Source organism: Schistocerca nitens, chromosome 3 (genome assembly GCF_023898315.1).
Source record: "Schistocerca nitens isolate TAMUIC-IGC-003100 chromosome 3, iqSchNite1.1, whole genome shotgun sequence".
Classification (NCBI taxonomy): Eukaryota; Metazoa; Arthropoda; class Insecta; order Orthoptera; family Acrididae; genus Schistocerca; species Schistocerca nitens.
Genome location: NC_064616.1, coordinates 750176259 through 750194565, shown reverse-complemented (window position 1 = coordinate 750194565; position 18307 = coordinate 750176259). Strand labels below are relative to the sequence as shown.

Here is an 18307-nt window from a genome sequence, read left to right as displayed (position 1 = left end):
GTTGCTTGAATCACTACAGGAATCAAGATGTTTAACACAACACAAAATTACAGAAAGGACAATAACTGCCAATATCCGCGCCCGGTAGCTGAGTGGTCAGCGCGACAGAATGTCAATACAAAGGGTCCGGGTTCGATTCCCGGCTGGGTCTGGGTGTTCTGTTGTCCTAATCATCATCATTATTTCATCCGCATCGACACGCAAGTCACCAAAGTGGCGTCAACTCGAAAGACTTGCACCAGGTGAACAGTCTACCCGACAGGAGGCCCTCGTCACATGACATTATTATACTGGCAATGTGTTAACACAATGTTCACTGATGGTTTTCACAAAAATAGTCATCTCAGTAGGAAAAAAAGGTCAAACAAAGCTCACAGCATAGCAGAAATAGTGTGCATCAAGTATTAATGTTTGTCATAATGCTATACATACAGAGGCAGAATTTGAACAGAATTGCAGTAATAATTAGTTCAACATCGAGTGTCCTAAATCTTAACATTATCACTATTAATTACCACACAAGCTAATCTACATGAAGTTTCAAGCTACACATAATTAAACAATGTATAAGTGAAAGTGTTTCCTGATAATGTATGCTTACCTGGTAATCTGGAGACAGTGATGACAAAATCATTGTCACCTGAGGTGTATTCAGGTTGAATAATGCAATCAGAGCATTCTGAGCGGCTTTTCTGATTTCAGCTGATTTCTGATCATTTGTCCAACTGATTACTTTTGCTAAAGCCGCAGCTGCTTCTCGGGCACCTGGGTTAAAGGATGAGGCATCCATATAGGATGCAAGCTGGGCCAAGTATTGAAGAACAGCTACTTTAACTTTAGAATTGGGTGTTTGAGTCTGATCAACCAGGAACCTTATAATTGCATTCATTTGGAGTTCCAGTGGAAATGATTCCCTACAGGATAAAGCAAGAAAATATAAAAACAATATTATTAGAAATATTAAGCAAACTTAGAAAACAGCAGCACACATAGCCAAATGAGATTTAAAACTTTGACACCACTTTGGCAAGTTACAAGTGCATCTTAAAAATATTATAATGGAAAATTTTAAAACTAAATATAGTTGTAGATGATTATGGAGGGAGGGAGGGTGGGAGGGAGAGAACACGTGACTAAAAACACAGATAAAACATTTAATAAAAATGTGTGCTGCTACAGGTGAGGGGGGGGGGGGGGGGCATCAATATAAAGCTCCCCTTCATAGTTAAAATGAGTAGTTGCACCTCTTTCTTGTTTTCTGCTGCTAAGATTCCCCAGCTAGCTCTGAATATGAAAGCGCAAAATTATGAAAGCTACTATTGTCTTACATCAACAGAATTTGTTAAGTTGCGTAGTAATGTAAAACTCAAATCCGAATACCTACTTCAACACAGAACAGATAACACATTTTGCAAATTTAAAATATATAACACTTACCTTACAATAGATAATGACTTGTGTATTTTATTTTGGATTGAACCCAGCAAATCTCCACCAAGTTTATTCATGAGACGTGTAAGCAGAATGTATATCCAGTCATGTAAATCATCTTTATGTGCTAGAATTAGTTCATTTAGAGTATCCAAAAACATACTGAAGACCTGCAAAATTCAAAGCACAGTTTGAGAATATCAGTAAAAAAGATTATACGCAGAACAGAAACAAATAATTGATAAAACGAAAACTGTCAACAGAGTGATGATAAATAGTCAATAAGCTAGTAAATAAATGACAAAGGAGTGTGTGTGGTGATCATTTTGTCGTTGAATCTCTTTCTTTGTCTGCACTTGTTTCCTAATATATAATGAGAGAAATTTGGTTCTGCCTTCAGCAAACACAATTTTTCTTGTTTTACTACCACATTTCAGTGAAGTTTCTCCATCTTCAGTTAGACATCCTGCAGAAGCACGAAAACACAAGATCTACAAAAAATAACATAACGGAAGGCAATAATTATATCTGTACTACAAATACCAAAGAGACTTGTGAGTACAAATATGTAATAATAAGATAATAAATAAAACCAACTGAAGATAGGAAAACTTCTCCGAAACACGCTTGGCTAGTAAGACAAGAGAAACTGTGTTTGTCCAAGGCGGAACCACGTTTTCTTTATTGCATATTTTTTGTGGTAGGTAGTTGTGGTACAAAAGAGGTGCAGAGCAGTGAGGGGGAGGGATAGCATGTTACATACTGAGGAAGGTGCTAGTGCTGCGTGTGGCAGCGTGTAGGGACAGGATAGTGGGCTACTAGGTGCCGCATCAGGAAATTGTGCTTGAGGAGGGAATGGGGGGGGGGGGGGGGAGTAGAGAAGGGGAAAGGTCTATACAGACGTTCTGCGAGGATGTAAGGTGTGTGCAGGGCTGGAGTGGGAGCTGGGAAGAGGATAGACAGGTGCAGGGAAAGGGATTAGTGAAGGTCAACGGCACGGCGGAGGATATGTTGCACGGAGAGTTCTCACGTGTGCAATTCACAATAGCTGGTGTTGGTGGGAAGAATCCACAAGTCAGAGACTGCAGAGCAGTCGCTGAGGTCAAGCACATTGTGTTGGACAGCATGCTCAGCAACTAGGTGGTCCAGCTGTCTCTAGACCACAGTTTGGCAGTGGCCATTCAATTAGACAGACAGCTAGTTGGTGATTATGCCCACATAGAATGTGACACAGTGGTTCCAGCTAAGATCATAGATCGTACAGCTGCTTCCAAAAGTGGTCCTGCCGCTGATGGGGTAGGAGATGCCTGTGACAGGACTGGAATAGGTGGTGGGAGGAGGATGTAAGGAATAGGTTTTGGATGCAAGTTGATTGAAAGGATATGAGCCTGATACAGAGGGATTGGGAACAAGAGTGGAGTTGGGAAGAAAAGGATGTCGTGTCCATTGTGTGCATTTTGGAATATCAGACAGTGGGAGGGGTTATCACTTCAGAGTGTGACAAGAAGTATGCAAAATCTTGGTGGAGAACAGATTCATTAGCTCCAGTTCTGGGTGGAACCCAGTAGTAGGGAAGGGTGAGAGTGTTCATTTGTTTGTTTCTCTGTAATGATGAGCAGTCCCCCTCCATATACACCACTAATTCCTTTGTTCCCTGGACTCAGCCTTCATTAGTCCTTGTTGTCCACCTGACTATCCCCTTCCTTATTCCCAATGAAGCCTTCTATCCACCAGTTCACCTACATAATCCTTTCTCCTTTTCTGCCCCCCCCCCCTCTCCCCCCAGCGCAAACTCGCAACAGTGCAAATAGCAGTTCACTATTCTGCACCACCATGTCCTCACATGCTCCCACACTGGCAGCACTAGCATCTTCCCCACCACTGGCCACTACCCTGCTGTCTCTCCCCTCCCTGCCTCATGTCTCTTCTGCATCCTGACAACCAACCTCGCCAAAGATCGTTGCTCATATCAGACCCAATTGCAATCACGCCTTAGAGCCTAGAGATGACAATGGTTGTGTGTGTATGAGTTTGAAAAGTAAGAATGTGTGTGTCTTCTCTTCTCTCCTCTCCTCTCCTCTCTCCCCTCTCCTCTCCTCTCTCTCTCTCTCTCTCTCACACACACACACACCGCAAAATGACTGTGCTAGGAATGGTGGAGAAATGCAAACTCATACAGAGGCTTACCAATAATCATCCATTTGTGCATAATTTGCAAATGGAACATGAAAGTATGCAAATTATAGTGATACCAAAGTACTCTCCACCATAAATTGAGGTAAGACTGCTTGGGAACTGTAGAGGTATAATTGGGTCACTGAAAGAAAATCTGTGACAGCCAACGGCAATGTTACCAATGCTACTATGCGGCTGTTTGCTGTCACACCAGATAATTGTAAGTTTGTTTCAATACCATACTAGTGAAGTGTGAAAAAAAAATGCTAATAACCTCAGAGGATCAAGACATACTCTCTTTGTTTTTATAAAGAGAAAGTTTGGAAATATATGCTGTGGAAAAGTAAAGATTACAATGTTTCAGTATTTGAATGCATATTTTAATGCATAGATTCATCTCTTACCAGCAGCTATGTAAAAGGGCACTCTCCACAGTCTTCAAAGAGTGTCATCATTATCCACATCTCCTATGTCATTGTCCCCATCTTCACTGCTGCTGCTATCATCCCCTAATCTTATTATAACCTCTTCCACTCTTTGTTACAGAGCACCTTCTTGTTGTCATGCCTCTTCCCAGATGTACCACGTATGTTAGACAGTATTGTTTCACTTTATGATCGTGTTACTGCCCAATACTTCACATGCAGAAAATTCGACATCTTTTAATTTTAAGAGTTTTATTTCAGTCTGCAACACATGATTTCAACTGAGGTGACACAAGTTCTATTTGCATTGAAACGGCAGTACTAAGGTGGAAGTTGGAACATATGACCATTGCATTCAGTAATTTTGTCAATTTCATAAACGGTATTATGTGATTTATGCTCTTTCACGAATGACAGCAGTTCTGACTTCTTCATTTCCCTGTCAAATGAATCTTTGCAGTTCTTCCTAGCCCATCCATAATGTCACTCTTCCTGATGCTGCAGCATGTAGGGGCTCTACTTAACTGCACGAAGTGGTATGGTGCATTATATTACAGGGAGTTCTTATTTTTGGAAGAACCACTCTTTAAATTTTTTTGCCGACATTTATATGCTATAGTCCCCCCGATTTCTTTGATGTAAACAACTGTGGAGGATAATAAAAGCATTTGGAACAAACCCACCAATTGCTCCAGCATGTTAAAAGATTGAGCTGACTGCCTTTTCCAACTGGAGCTTTCATCGTTCCTCATGTGATGTCATAATTCCACACAGTCAGTAGGGAACGACCAGCACTTACCAATATTTTGTCCAATCAAATGATTTTTTAATGTCTGCACTAGGTTATTTCCCTCAAAAATGGCCTCTCCACACAATGATATCCTTTGGTTCATGCAGAAAACGTTTCATGAAAAACTTAACTTTTTTAGTATCACTAAAAGGCTGAGTTTTTTCTCTGGAAAACAACTCAACACTCTGCCTTGTAGTGAGAGAAGCAGCTTCTTCTGGGTGGGATATTCTTTCTGCATGTAATAGTCTCACAGGTCCCTAAAGTGCACCCTCCTTAACATTATCCAGTTCTACTGTTTTAGCAGCATGCACTGCCATGGAGTCCAAATAGCAGCAGTTGGTTCCTCCAGATCTCCAGTACTCTCTTCCTCGTTTTTATCCTTACAGAGGTCGCTTCAGTTTTCAGAGCAGCTGCTACTCATTCTATGACTTCCGAAGACAGTGTAAGTGGTCCGTCATTATCCCTTTCTTCCTCAAAATAGCATTGTACATTATATAAGAGTTAATGAGATTGGCTCCTCATGGTTGATGAGATTGGATCTTTATGGTAGTGCCCTATGGCAATATTTAAAAATTCCTAGGCTCTGACTAGTGCTGAGTGTCCCCCCACACGATGCGCTCCAAGTGTGGGTAGTGTCAAGGGACATTATTCCTGTCACCTGACTATACACACAAGATGCAATCTAACTCGGTTCATAAATACAACTTAAGAGAAAGCAGTTAGTATAAACAAAGTGTTTTGAATTGAACATGGATACAACAAAAATACATTTGTTCAAAACATCAATTCTAAGTCTAAATAAAATAAAATTTAAATCAACCTTTACTGTTGAAAAGAAAGACAAAGTTAAATATTAATATGTCTAAACTTACTTTTGTATGGGAGTCCATGAACATTTTGGTAAAAATTTCAGTTACTCGTTGGAGTTCAACGCGCCTCAGTCTGTTTTCATTTTGGAAATATGCTTGTAATGAGACCAGCCCATCCTTACGCTCATTCCAGTGTGTGCTGGCACAGTTGTTTATGATGTCCGATATGTTCTACAGGGAAAAGAAACAAAAAAGTGTACCAACTGTAACATGTTAAAACACATTATAATACTTTGTCTCCATGTTCCAGTGAAAAACAAATTAAGTTCGTGTTTATTTTGAGACAATTAATTACACAAGTATACTCAAATGGGTCTTTTTTATTATTTCTGTCAAATTTTAAAATTGTGCCACTTAAAGTTGTGGCATCATCAATGGATTTAAAAAAAACTGTGTGCCATGGAAGATGATTCTACAGACATGTTCTCAGAATGTTACTTGTAAAACAATACATATGGTAATAATGTAAAAATATTAATGATGATGACAGTTAAGGGAGACAAATTCTTGGACACTATTTATTGAACTGCATGAAAATGGACCTGCAGGGTGAAATTCTCTACAGATACAAGTGAAATATGTGTATAAATACATATAAAATACATTAAATATATGTTAAACATATTTAATATGTGCATATGTGGGCAATGCTACAGGTAAACGGCTCATCCTAAACCCCTGGAACAATTTCAAATAAATTTGGTACACACATTAATTACGATCTAGAAAGAGATACTGTGGGAGTAAAATCCACCAGCCTCCTATTGAGAAGAGGGTGATACCATGGAGAGATATGAGGAGTGGAGGAGATGGACAGAGATAAGGGAACGTAAAAAATGGAAGGCGGGGAGGGGGGGGGGATGGACAGAGAAAGGAAAGACGAGGAGAGGGACAGAAACAGAGGGAGGAAGATACAGGTATAGAGAGAGGGAGGAGGAAATGAAGAGAGAGAGAGGGGGGAAGAAGAAATGAACTGAAAGAGGGCAGACGAGGAGATGAACAGGGAAAGGAAAGCAGAGGTGGTGGACAGAGATATTGAGTAGGAGATACGGGGAGCGGGGGGGGGGGGGGGCGCAGACAGACAAACACAGGAAGAAGAGGAAATGGGAGAGAAGCAGACAGAGAGGGGAGGAGCAGACCGACAGAGGGGGTGGGGAGGAGCAGACCGACAGAGGGGGTGGGGAGGAGCACACGGACAGTGAGGTGGAGGAGCACACGGACAGGAGAGGGGGGAGGAGGCGGACAGGAGAGGGGGGGAGGAGGCGGACAGGAGATGGGGGGAGGAGGCGGACAGGAGATGGGGGGAGGAGGCGGACAGGAGATGGGGGGAGGAGACGGACAGGAGAGGGGGGGCGGAGACGGACAGGAGAGGGGGGCGGAGACGGACAGCAGAGGGGGGGCGGAGACGGACAGCAGAGGGGGGGCGGAGACGGACAGCAGAGGGGGGGCGGAGACGGACAGCAGAGGGGGGGCGGAGACGGACAGCAGAGGGGGGGCGGAGACGGACAGCAGAGGGGGGCGGAGACGGACAGCAGAGGGGGGCGGAGACGTACAGGAGAGGGGGAGGAGACGTACAGGAGAGGGGGAGGAGACGTACAGGAGAGGGGGGAGGAGACGTACAGGAGAGGGGGGAGGAGACGTACAGGAGAGGGGGGAGGAGACGTACAGGAGAGGGGGGAGGAGACGTACAGGAGAGGGGGGAGGAGACGTACAGGAGAGGGGGGAGGAGACGTACAGGAGAGGGGACGCGGAGACGTACAGGAGAGGGGGCGCGGAGACGTACAGAAGGGGGGGCGCGGAGACGTACAGAAGGGGGGGGGGGCGGAGACGTACAGAAGGGGGGGGGCGGAGACGTACAGAAGGGGGGGGGCCGAGACGTACAGAAGGGGGGGGGCCGAGACGTACAGAAGGGGGGCGGAGACGTACAGAAGGGGGTGGCGGAGACGTACAGAAGGGGGGGTGGCGGAGACGTACAGAAGAGGGGGAGGAGACGGACAGAAGAGGGGGTGAGGAGACGGACAGAAGAGGGGCTGAGGAGACAGACAGAAGAGGGGGGAGGAGACGGGCAGAAGAGGGGGGGAGGAGACGGACAGAAGAGGGGGGGAGGAGACGGACAGAAGAGGGGGGGGGAGGAGACGGACAGAAGAGGGGGGGAGGAGACGGACAGAAGAGGGGGGAGGAGACGGACAGAAGAGGGGGGGAGGAGACGGACAGAAGAGGGGGGGAGGAGACGGACAGAAGAGGGGGGGAGGAGACGGACAGAAGAGGGGGGGAGGAGACGGACAGAAGAGGGGGGGAGGAGACGGACAGAAGAGGGGGGGAGGAGACGGACAGAAGAGGGGGGGAGACAGACAGAAGAGGGGGGGAGACAGACAGAAGAGGGGGGGAGACAGACAGAAGGGGGGGAGACGGACAGAAGGGGGGGGAGACGGACAGAAGAGGGGGGGGAGACGGACAGAAGAGGGGGGAGGAGACGGACAGAAGAGGGGGGAGGAGACGGACAGAAGAGGGGGGGAGGAGACGGACAGAAGAGGGGGGGAGGAGACGGACAGAAGAGGGGGGGAGGAGACGGACAGAACAGGTGGGGAGGAGACGGACAGAAGAAGGGGGAGGAGACGGACAGAAGAGGGGGGGAGGAGACGGACAGAAGAGGGGGGGAGGGGACGGACAGAACAGGTGGGGAGGAGACGGACAGAACAGGTGGGGAGGAGACGGACAGAACAGGTGGGGAGGAGACGGACAGAACAGGTGGGGAGGAGACGGACAGAACAGGTGGGAGGAGACGGACAGAACAGGTGGGGAGGAGACGGACAGAACAGGTGGGGAGGAGACGGACAGAACAGGTGGGGAGGAGACGGACAGAACAGGTGGGGAGGAGACGGACAGAAGAGGGGGGGTAGCAGATCGACAGAGATAGGAGGAAGGAGTAGATGGGCAAAGAACGGGGTAGGAGGAGATGGATAGAGAGATGGGGTATGCAGGCAATGCCAAGTACTCAAATAGTTGAATTACAAAGACTGGTAAGGCAAGCATAGAAGCATTAAAGGCAGAGGTGGCTATAAGACACGAATTACTGATGAAATATAGGCACTCATCAATGAAATAAGGAAATATATGGAATCAAAGGACGTGATTGCTAAACAACAGTACTAGATGGTTAATACGAAATCAAAATGAGAAATAAGCAAAATCAAAGTAAAAGAGAAAGAACTTGTAGGGCAACAGAAAACACTAGTTCACAAGAAAAGAGTCACCATATATAAAAATTTCAAACATAATATTTGGGAAACCACTTACAAAGTACATTTGTGGGGACATGATTATGTGCAAAGAATGAGCAAATATATGGCAGGAGAATATAAAAAATCTTTATTACGTAGAAGAGCAGTTACACAGTGAGAAGAGGAGACTGATGCGGAAGAAGAGAGATTTTACAGGCATAAACACCCATCAAAGGGAATGTCATCTACTCACATGACAGCACAGCAAATGTTTGGGACAACAGTTCCACAAGTACTATTCAAAAGTGTGATGATCAACAAATTTAAATTAATTCAATTGTGTTCAATGTTATAAATCTGATCATTACAAATACCTTCAAAACAGTAATGATTAATGGCAGTGACACTGCTGGTGGTGTAGTGGTAGTGTGTTATGGTGAAAGATACAACCCTGTTAAGTGTCTCGTGACACTGAGTACCAAAAGGTGATACTATAAACAAAAAATTAATAAAAAAAGTAGTGTCAAAATGATGATGAAACTACAATGTTAACAAACTGTTTATGGTGGTAAAAACTGGATCTACAACACACCTCGAAGCTCGCTTCGATTCAAATACTCCAAAAACAAAAACAAATTAGATTTCTGTAGAAAGCACAATTAAACCCTACTGTCTACAGTTTTCTACTCATATATATATATATATATATATATATATATATATATATATATATATATATATATATATATATATACCTTGTATCATAAAAAGAACAGAAAACAAGTAAAAAGATCAATCTAATTATTGTAAACCTTACTTGACACACTTTTATGGAGCAACATGCTTGACACATTGGGGGATGGAGGTAGTGGGTGGGGGGGATCACACTCCAGTGACAAAAACTGTGATAACAAATAATCTACTGAACAACTTCACTTGAAAACTTTTATAGCTGCTCAAAAACTCACTTTTTGAAGTTATATGGGTTACATAATCAAAAAATAAGAAAAAAATTCAAACAACAAAAAATTGAAAACATTAAAGGTTCTTTAAAAAAAATCATGTAAATGGCCAAAAATTTAACTGAGTTTCCTGAAGTTAGAGATATAAAGGGTGGTCCATTGATCATGACCGGGGCCAAATATATCACGAAATAAGCGTCAAATGAGAAAACTACAAAGAACAAAACTGAATGGGGAAACCAGATGGCGCTATGGTTGGCCCGCTAGATGGCGCTGCCATAGGTCAAATGGATATCAAACTGCATTTTTTAAATAGGAAACCCCATTTTTTATGACATATTTGTGTAATACGTAAGGAAATATGAATGTTTCAGTTGGACCACTTTTTTCGCTTTGTGATAGATGGTGCTGTAATAGTCACAAACATATGGCTCACAATTTTAGAGGAACAGTTGGTAACAGGTAGGTTTTTTAAATTAAAATACAGAACATAGGTACATTTGAACATTTTATTTCGGTTGTTCCAATGTGATACATGTACTTTTGTGAACTTATCGTTTCTGAGAATGCATGCTGTTACAGCGTGATTAACTGTACATACCACATTAATGCAATAAATGCTCAAAATGATGTCCGTCAACCTCAATGCATTTGGCAATATGTGTAACGACATTCCTCTCAACAGCGAGTGGTACGCCTTCCGTAATGTTCGCACATCCATTGACATTGCGCTGACGCATGTTGTCAGGCATTGTCGGTGGATCACGATAGCAAATATCCTTCAACTTTCCCCACAGAAAGAAATCTGGGGACGTCAGATCTGGTGAATGTGCGGGCCATGGTATGGTGCTTCGACGACCAATCCACCTGTCATGAAATATACTATTCAGTACCACTTCAACCGCACATGAGCTATGTGCTGGACATCCATCATGTTGGAAGTACATCGCCAATCTGTCATGCAGTGAAACATCTTGTAGAAACATCGGTAGAACATTACGTAGGAAATCGTAGGAAATCAGCATACATTGCACTATTTAGATTGCCATCGATAAAATGGGGGCCAATTATCCTTCCTCCAATAATGCCGCACCATACACTAACCCACCAAGATCGCTGATGTTCCACTTATCATAGCCATCGTGGATTTTCCGTTGCTCAGTAGTGCATATTATGCCGGTTTACATTACCGCTGTTGGTGAATGACGCTTCGTCGCTAAATAGAACGCGTGTAAAAAATCTGTCATCATCCCGTAATTTCTATTGTGGCTAGTGGAAGAACTGTACACGACGTTCAAAGTCATCGCCATGCAATTCCTGGTGTATAGAAATATGGTATGGGTGCAATCAATGTTGATGTAGCATTCTCAACACCGATGTTTTTGAGATTCCCAATTCTCGCGCAGTTTGTCTGCTACTGATGTATGGATTAGCCATGACAGCAGCTAAAACACCTATTTGGGCATCATCATTTGTTGCAGGTCGTGGTTGATGCTTCACATGTGGCTAAACACTTCCTGTTTCCTTAACTAACGTAACTATCCAGCGAACGGTCAGGACACTTCGATGATGTCGTCCAGGATACCGAGCAGCATACATAGCACACGCCCATTGGGCATTTTGATCACAATAACCATACATCAACACAATATTGACGTTTTCCACAATTGGTAAACAGTCCATTTTAACACGGGTAATGTATCATGAAGCAAATACCGTCCGCATTGGCGGAATGTTACGTGGTACCACGTACTTTTACGTTTGTGACTATTACAGCGCCATCTATCACAAAGCGACAAAAGTGGTTCAACTAAAACATTCATATTTCTTTACGTATCACACGAATATGTAATAAAAAATGGAGGCTCCTATTTAAAAAGAAACGCAGTTGATATCCGTTTTATCTATGGCAGCACCATCTAGCGGGCCAACCATAGGGCCATCTGGTTTCCCCCTTCAAGCTAGATGAGTTTCGTTCTTTGTAGTTTTTTTCGTTTGATGCTTATTTCGTGAGATGTTTGGCCCAGTCACTACCTAAAGAAGCATATTTATTCTGAAAAATGAAAGGTAGGCCTATCGTGAAAAAGTGAAAAATCTGTTACCATCAAAATAAGCAAAGTTTTTATTGTTTAAGAACAATATTCAAGTGATTTTGATTAGAAAATAGAAGAAACCTGTTCATTATAATGAAATGAAAGAATTTCAGTCAAATTTGCATAGCTTTAACACGTACACTTATCACAGATTAATGTAAGTCCCATAGTGCTTAGAGCCGTCACAGATTAATGATTTTTGTACACTTCAAGTAACCTATCACATATACATCGAGTTTGCAAATTACACACCATCTCATTATTAAAACAGAACATCTATTGTAAAGAAAAAACGGGGAGGGGGGGGGGGGGAAGACATGATAAAACAAAGTGTACATACCTGAAATAAAATGCATTTAAATTCCAAAATCATAATAGATAGTGCTATAAGCCCAAGTTTCTACGTTTTACATAGTTAAAGTACAGTCTCCTGCAGATGGGTGGTTTACTTGTTTCTGCAATTCCTTCTAATTGGTCCCCAGAACCATTAAATTTTCAGCAAACAGTTTTGTTATTATTCTCTCTCCTATCCCAATTGTCACTTGTGACATAACATATATTATCCATCATCACAATGAAAAGCAATGGAGATACTCCACTTCCTAGTTTTAGATCATTTTTCTGTGTTAGTCATCCTGTTCTCCCTTTTCCCACTCTCACTGAACTCTCATACAATAATTAAGTACAGAATATTTTGAATATATTTTGTAAATACTGGTACTACTAAAAGGTTACTCTTAATAATTCTTTAAAGCTGACAATTGAAACAGACATTTTCCTTCAAATGCTACGAAAGACGAGCAGAAAAATATAAAACTTACATCACCAGACCTCCTGTAGCAATCAAGAGATCGCTCTGAACACACACTGGATGTCTCACTGTCATCTGAATGATCATCAAATGATCTGTATGCCTTGCGGCTGAGTGGTACTCGGCTGCCAACTTCATTTCCATCAACCGAGTCGAATGTCTGTTTGGAAGTAAGAGAGTTGCTGATGTAAGAATAGCCGTATAAAGTATTTTAACACTTAAATGTACAACAATTAAAACAACAATTACAATGAATGTTCTGAGAAAGTACCGCAAATTACTGGTTCTCCAAAACCTTAACAGCAAACCATTAAATCCTCTCCTTCACATATGTTTACTGGTCCTCTCAAAATCACAATATACCTTCCTAAGATATTAACCTAGACATTTTTATCCAAGCAAACACCATCACTTCTGAGAGGGTCAAAACCATGTCGGCTGAACATTTTGTTTACTTTTGTAAAGAGAAAGGAATCGCACAAGACTAGACAAGGGCTGTAAGATGACAACAGCTCATTTTAGGAGTGTCACAAAATATTTAGGTTCGGTTGCCCTGATGACAGACAAACACATTGTCTGACGTAGGTCTCTCTCTTTCCTCATTATGTGGATTCTTTCCAAAACCTCATTAGGTTGTTGCAGTAAATAAATTTACAGTCACCACTTTATCTTCTTCAATATATTTAAACCCACTTCCAGTTATTCTTTGTGATGAGATCACGTGTGGCAGATAAGTTTGCTTCGAATATCAAGAGCCTAACATTTTATGTACAAACTGAACATGGTGTTAATGCCTTAACCACACTAACTATAAGTGTTTATATCAGAATATGTAATTCATCGGTTGTAAACTACACTTTAAGCATTCTATGAACTTTGGTAGTAGCATCCTAACTTGAACGATCATAATTTCAGTTTACATCTATTTTAATTAAAGAACCTGTTTTGAGGAATTTTAGAAGTTTGAGTGAGGTGTACAATATATTTCATAGTATATCAATAGCTGCAAGCTACAGTTGTGCATTCTACAGATTTTATCAGAAGCATTTAGTTTCTTACTTGGAGTGTAGGTACTTACGTAATTTGAATATGTTTATACTTTTTTCTGCTACTATAAATATCAAATTGCATTCCATTCAGTTTTCCTCTCAATAACAGTACATACTGCCTGTAGCAGTCATAAAGGTATGCTTTTTTCAAACCTTGTTATATAGGTTGATTAGTGAGCATAATTTTGACAAAACAGAAGTTTGAGACAGAAAGTTCCAACAGCTTGAAAGAATCAGAAAATTTGATTACAATTTCTTTATCATCATAAAACAAATCAAATACTGGCTGAAAACACTTCAGTTCTTAAACAGAACTTCTAATTTTTGAAGTGCAACAGATCCAAAAGTTAAAAGTGAAGCTGCACCCCTAATTTTAAGTAATTTATTTGCTAAACAGAAAAAAAATATTGCAAGAGACACACTGCAGCACCATAGTAAATGCTATTAACAGGCCCAGACTCAGCCAGTTAATATTTCTAAACATATGGAAATTGTTCTAACCGCTTTCAGTTGGCTGGAAGCTGCTTTAAGGAGTTTTCTGGGTTGGCTTCTGACAGAGAGAGAAACATACAAGATTCACCAAAGTGCCTTATGCACTATCCTCTCCCAGGGATACTTTCTCCTTTCCAGGAAATACTGAATCTATCATTACTTGTCAATTCCAAGGTTGTACTTTGATCATTCTAGCAACCAGCAGATAGAAGTGAGAAGACACATCCTGTTCATGGAACAGCAATGACTTTCACAATATACAGCGCTGCCCTCAGAACTGATCGCTGCCATCTGATTCTTAGCTGAGTGCTAGGTTTGAACCAGAGATTTCAATGGTTGTGCAACAAGTTAGGCTCAGACTTCCAACACTTGGGCCAGCAGATTGAGAACTGTAGAGTTTTCCTAAATTGATAAGGGGTCTGCTACACATCAGAGGCTGCTACACAAGTTGCTGATTGGGTGCAGGGTGCACACAAGCTATTGTTAACTACTACTACTACTACTACTACTACTACTACTATTATTATTATTATTATTATTATTATTTCAATTTGATTACTGACCCAGTTTAAGATAATGATAGCTATAGAGGCCTTGAAGTTTTAGTCTAAGATCTGAAGAAATGTCCCCCTCGGAAAAAGACAATTACAATCTTAGTGATCAGGTGTTAATGTACAGCAGTATGAGTTTCAGGGTAAATCAAAGTGTATATCGAAAGGATACGTTAGTGGTAAATTGAGGTGGTGTATTCATCACAGTAGGCAAGAAATTTCACTGAGATAAAAACTGATGCTGCATTCAAGATGGTGTGGACAAGAGTCAGATTCAAGGGTGAGTGTAAGCTTAGGAGTTGCTCTGTTGCCCACCAGAACCATCCCCTCACCACAGTATTACATACATTTCCCACCCATACTGTAATCATAGCAGGAGACTTTAATCATCCAGCGATCAGTTGGGAAAATTACAATTTTGTAAGGGGTTGACATGACAGAAAAACTTTGAAACAATACTAATCGCTTTCTCTCTCTCTCTCTCTCTCTCTCTCTCTAAAAAAAAAAGGAACAAGTACTACAGAAGCCCGCTCAATGAGGGAAGTATATTACATCTCATGGCAACAAATAGTACAACAGCATGTGATGGAGGAGATCCTTCATGGTATACAATTTATGTAAACCTAAAGAAACATATGCTACTTGGCACATAGATAGTCGTTTTTCCCTCGCTCTATTTGCGAGTGGAATGGAAAGTACATCATACAGTATCATGCAGATTATGTTCGTAGATGTAGATCTATATTTGTTGAATAGCAGATGTAAAACAGAATGTTAGGCTGCAGACGGATGCTGAATAAAGCACATTTCCTTGTCAACGGGGCTATGAGGGAAAACTTCCATGACTATCGCTACAGAATCTTGAAAAATCCAATGCAATTCTGGTCATATGTAAAGGTTATAAGCAGCGTCATAGTTAGTGTCCAGGAACTCATGGATGATACAGGAATTGAAATAGAGGGTAGTAAACCAAAAGCAGAAATGTGGAACTCTTGTTCCCAAATGTTTCTTCCTATTGAATGAAGTTCCAGGACCCAATAGACTCCTTATAAAATTCTATGAAGAATTCTGTGGCTGAGTCAGTCCCTCTTTTAAGCATAATGTCTCATGAATCTGCAGGAGGGGGGATGACTACTGTGCCCAGTGACTGGAAGAAAACACACATCATGCACATCGACAAGATGAGCGGCAGAAGTGATGCACAAAACTACTGTTCAGTTTCATTGACATCCACCTGCTGTAGGACAGTCTGAGCTTAAACATAATGAGGTACTTCAAAGAGAATGACCTCGTCTGCCAACCACCGTACATTCTGAAAACATTGGTCATGTAAAACTAACTAACATATTTTGCACATGACATACTGAAAGCGAAGGACCAAAGTAGTTCGGTACACACAGTATTTATTGACTTTGACTGTATTGAGAATTTCTTTGAAGTATTGGTTAGGATGTCAATGAGGCAGTCTTTGTGTTCTTGCAGCAGGTCAGACGAGTACATCCTTCATTTATGAATTATTTTTATGAGCTTAAAACAGGTGTGATTTATTTTCAGTTATTAGATTAATTTTTAAATTTATTGCATATTTGAGTACTTACTAAACACAGTATAGCATTTTAACACCTGGGTAGTGTAGTGTGAATCTGTCATAGTGTGTGATCAGTTAAGATATATGAGGGTTCTACTGTAACACACTTAGAATGCATTAAAGACAATTAACGCTTCTACTATTTGGTGAGTTGTTACCTCTACATTTTCATTAGTTATTCTAGAAATTTGATAAAACAATAATACTAAGTTACCTTATGTGCAAAATGTTAATTTCAAAAATAATTTTTTTGTAAAATGTGACTTACAAGAATACGAACAGTAAGAGTGAAACTGAAGAGAACGAATTGCTTTTATTTCTGTGTATTTCATGCCAGTTTTCATAATGCTGAAAACTGTACGTTCAGTTTCCTCGTAGTTACGTGTGTTGCCAAAAAAAATATTTGTAGCCTTAAGGCTTATAAAAAAATATTTAGTTCTTTTTTTTAAGTGAGTGCAAAATTATGCTTTGATTTTTACTCAGCATGTTTCAAAAAGGGAATTTTTATACCAACAAGTAAACATAGTATTTAGATCACAAGTAGTCATCTGAGTGTTCTGGCCCTTCTCCATTTCTAGAAATGTAATCTAAAGAAAGAGTTACATGTCTACGAACTACTGTCAGACTTAGCACATGTATTTATGTTACACAGGAGTACACACAAACAAAGAAAGAAATAGTGACACAATACACTCAAAATAACAATGGGACACTTACCAAGGCATCAGCTAGTGCAGACTCAGCTTCCCGACTCTGTTGTAATATTTTTTGGGCCATCACTGGTCGGGACTGTCCTTGGCGATCGCTCACATTGCCAATATGTCCAGACCTCCCTCTGTAGAAAATACAAATTCCAAGTTCAGAACAAATTCTATTACGAGTATAGTTTAAATAAATACTGAAAAACGCAACATCACAGAGTGATAAGTCACATTTGTATAAAATATCTTAAATCACATCACATATTTCAAGAGTATTACAGTTAAATTTATTTTTCCCATTCAGTCATTCCCTTTTTTAAAGCTCTGTACTTCTTATTCCTGAAAACAATACTAAGTCTGGTTTGTTGTTACTAAAATTCAACTGTACTTTTCATATCACCAAGTACTGTTCATAGAAAATGTAATAGGGAGACAATCTCTAATGAATCATAATGGATAGCAAAACGCTGTAATATTCATACCAACCTTTGGGTTACCATTAGTTTTACTTTCAAAATAACAGAACGAGTTATGGTAGACATAGGATATATTACACAAATTAAATAATAATGTCTGTAATAAGGAAAGAAAATTAAACATACATTCACATGCTCAAATAATGTCTTAACTGGTACATCAATATGCTTTAACTATGGACCTGAAAAACTCACATTTGAGTTAAATGCTAATATCTGTGCAAATTCCAGCTCAAAATGCAAACTACCTAATAAATGCTACTTTGTGAAAAAAATGTATCTAAGTGAACAGGATGGGAGTAACTGAAAACTGATAAAAATTGTAAGATGTTGACCAGTACGGCCTATAAATTTGTAGTTGCTACTGTTCAGCCATAAGACAACACAATTAAACGTATCAAATACATCATCAAATAAGTTGATTTCAAACTCAATTACACTCAACATTTCAGCTATCATTAATTCACCCTTTTGCCTTTGGTTTTGTAGAGATAGTGGCCTTAAACATAATGTTATTTTTAGTGAGGCCTTAAACATAATGTTATTGTTAGCGACTAGCAAGCGATCACTGCATGTCAAAATCATTCGAGTTCTATCGATTCACCTATTCCAGTCAGCTACCCAACCTGCATGTCAAAATCATTCGATTTCTATCGATTCACCTATTCCAGTC

General features: G+C 40.7%; 1 protein-coding gene across 6 annotated transcripts in view; it reads right to left on the bottom strand.

The window, feature by feature from the left end:
* LOC126248748 (CLIP-associating protein 1-A) overlaps nt 1-18307 on the bottom strand; it is a 275249-nt gene that overhangs the window by 53551 nt on the left and 203391 nt on the right. For all 6 annotated transcript variants that reach the window (XM_049950080.1, XM_049950084.1, XM_049950085.1 and 3 more), the window contains 5 exons: nt 17175-17292; nt 12788-12937; nt 5694-5861; nt 1438-1601; nt 602-914 (listed from right to left, as the gene is read on the bottom strand). In XM_049950080.1, the coding sequence (XP_049806037.1) occupies nt 602-914; nt 1438-1601; nt 5694-5861; nt 12788-12937; nt 17175-17292 (913 nt within the window). The remainder of the gene's footprint in view (nt 1-601; nt 915-1437; nt 1602-5693; nt 5862-12787; nt 12938-17174; nt 17293-18307) is intronic.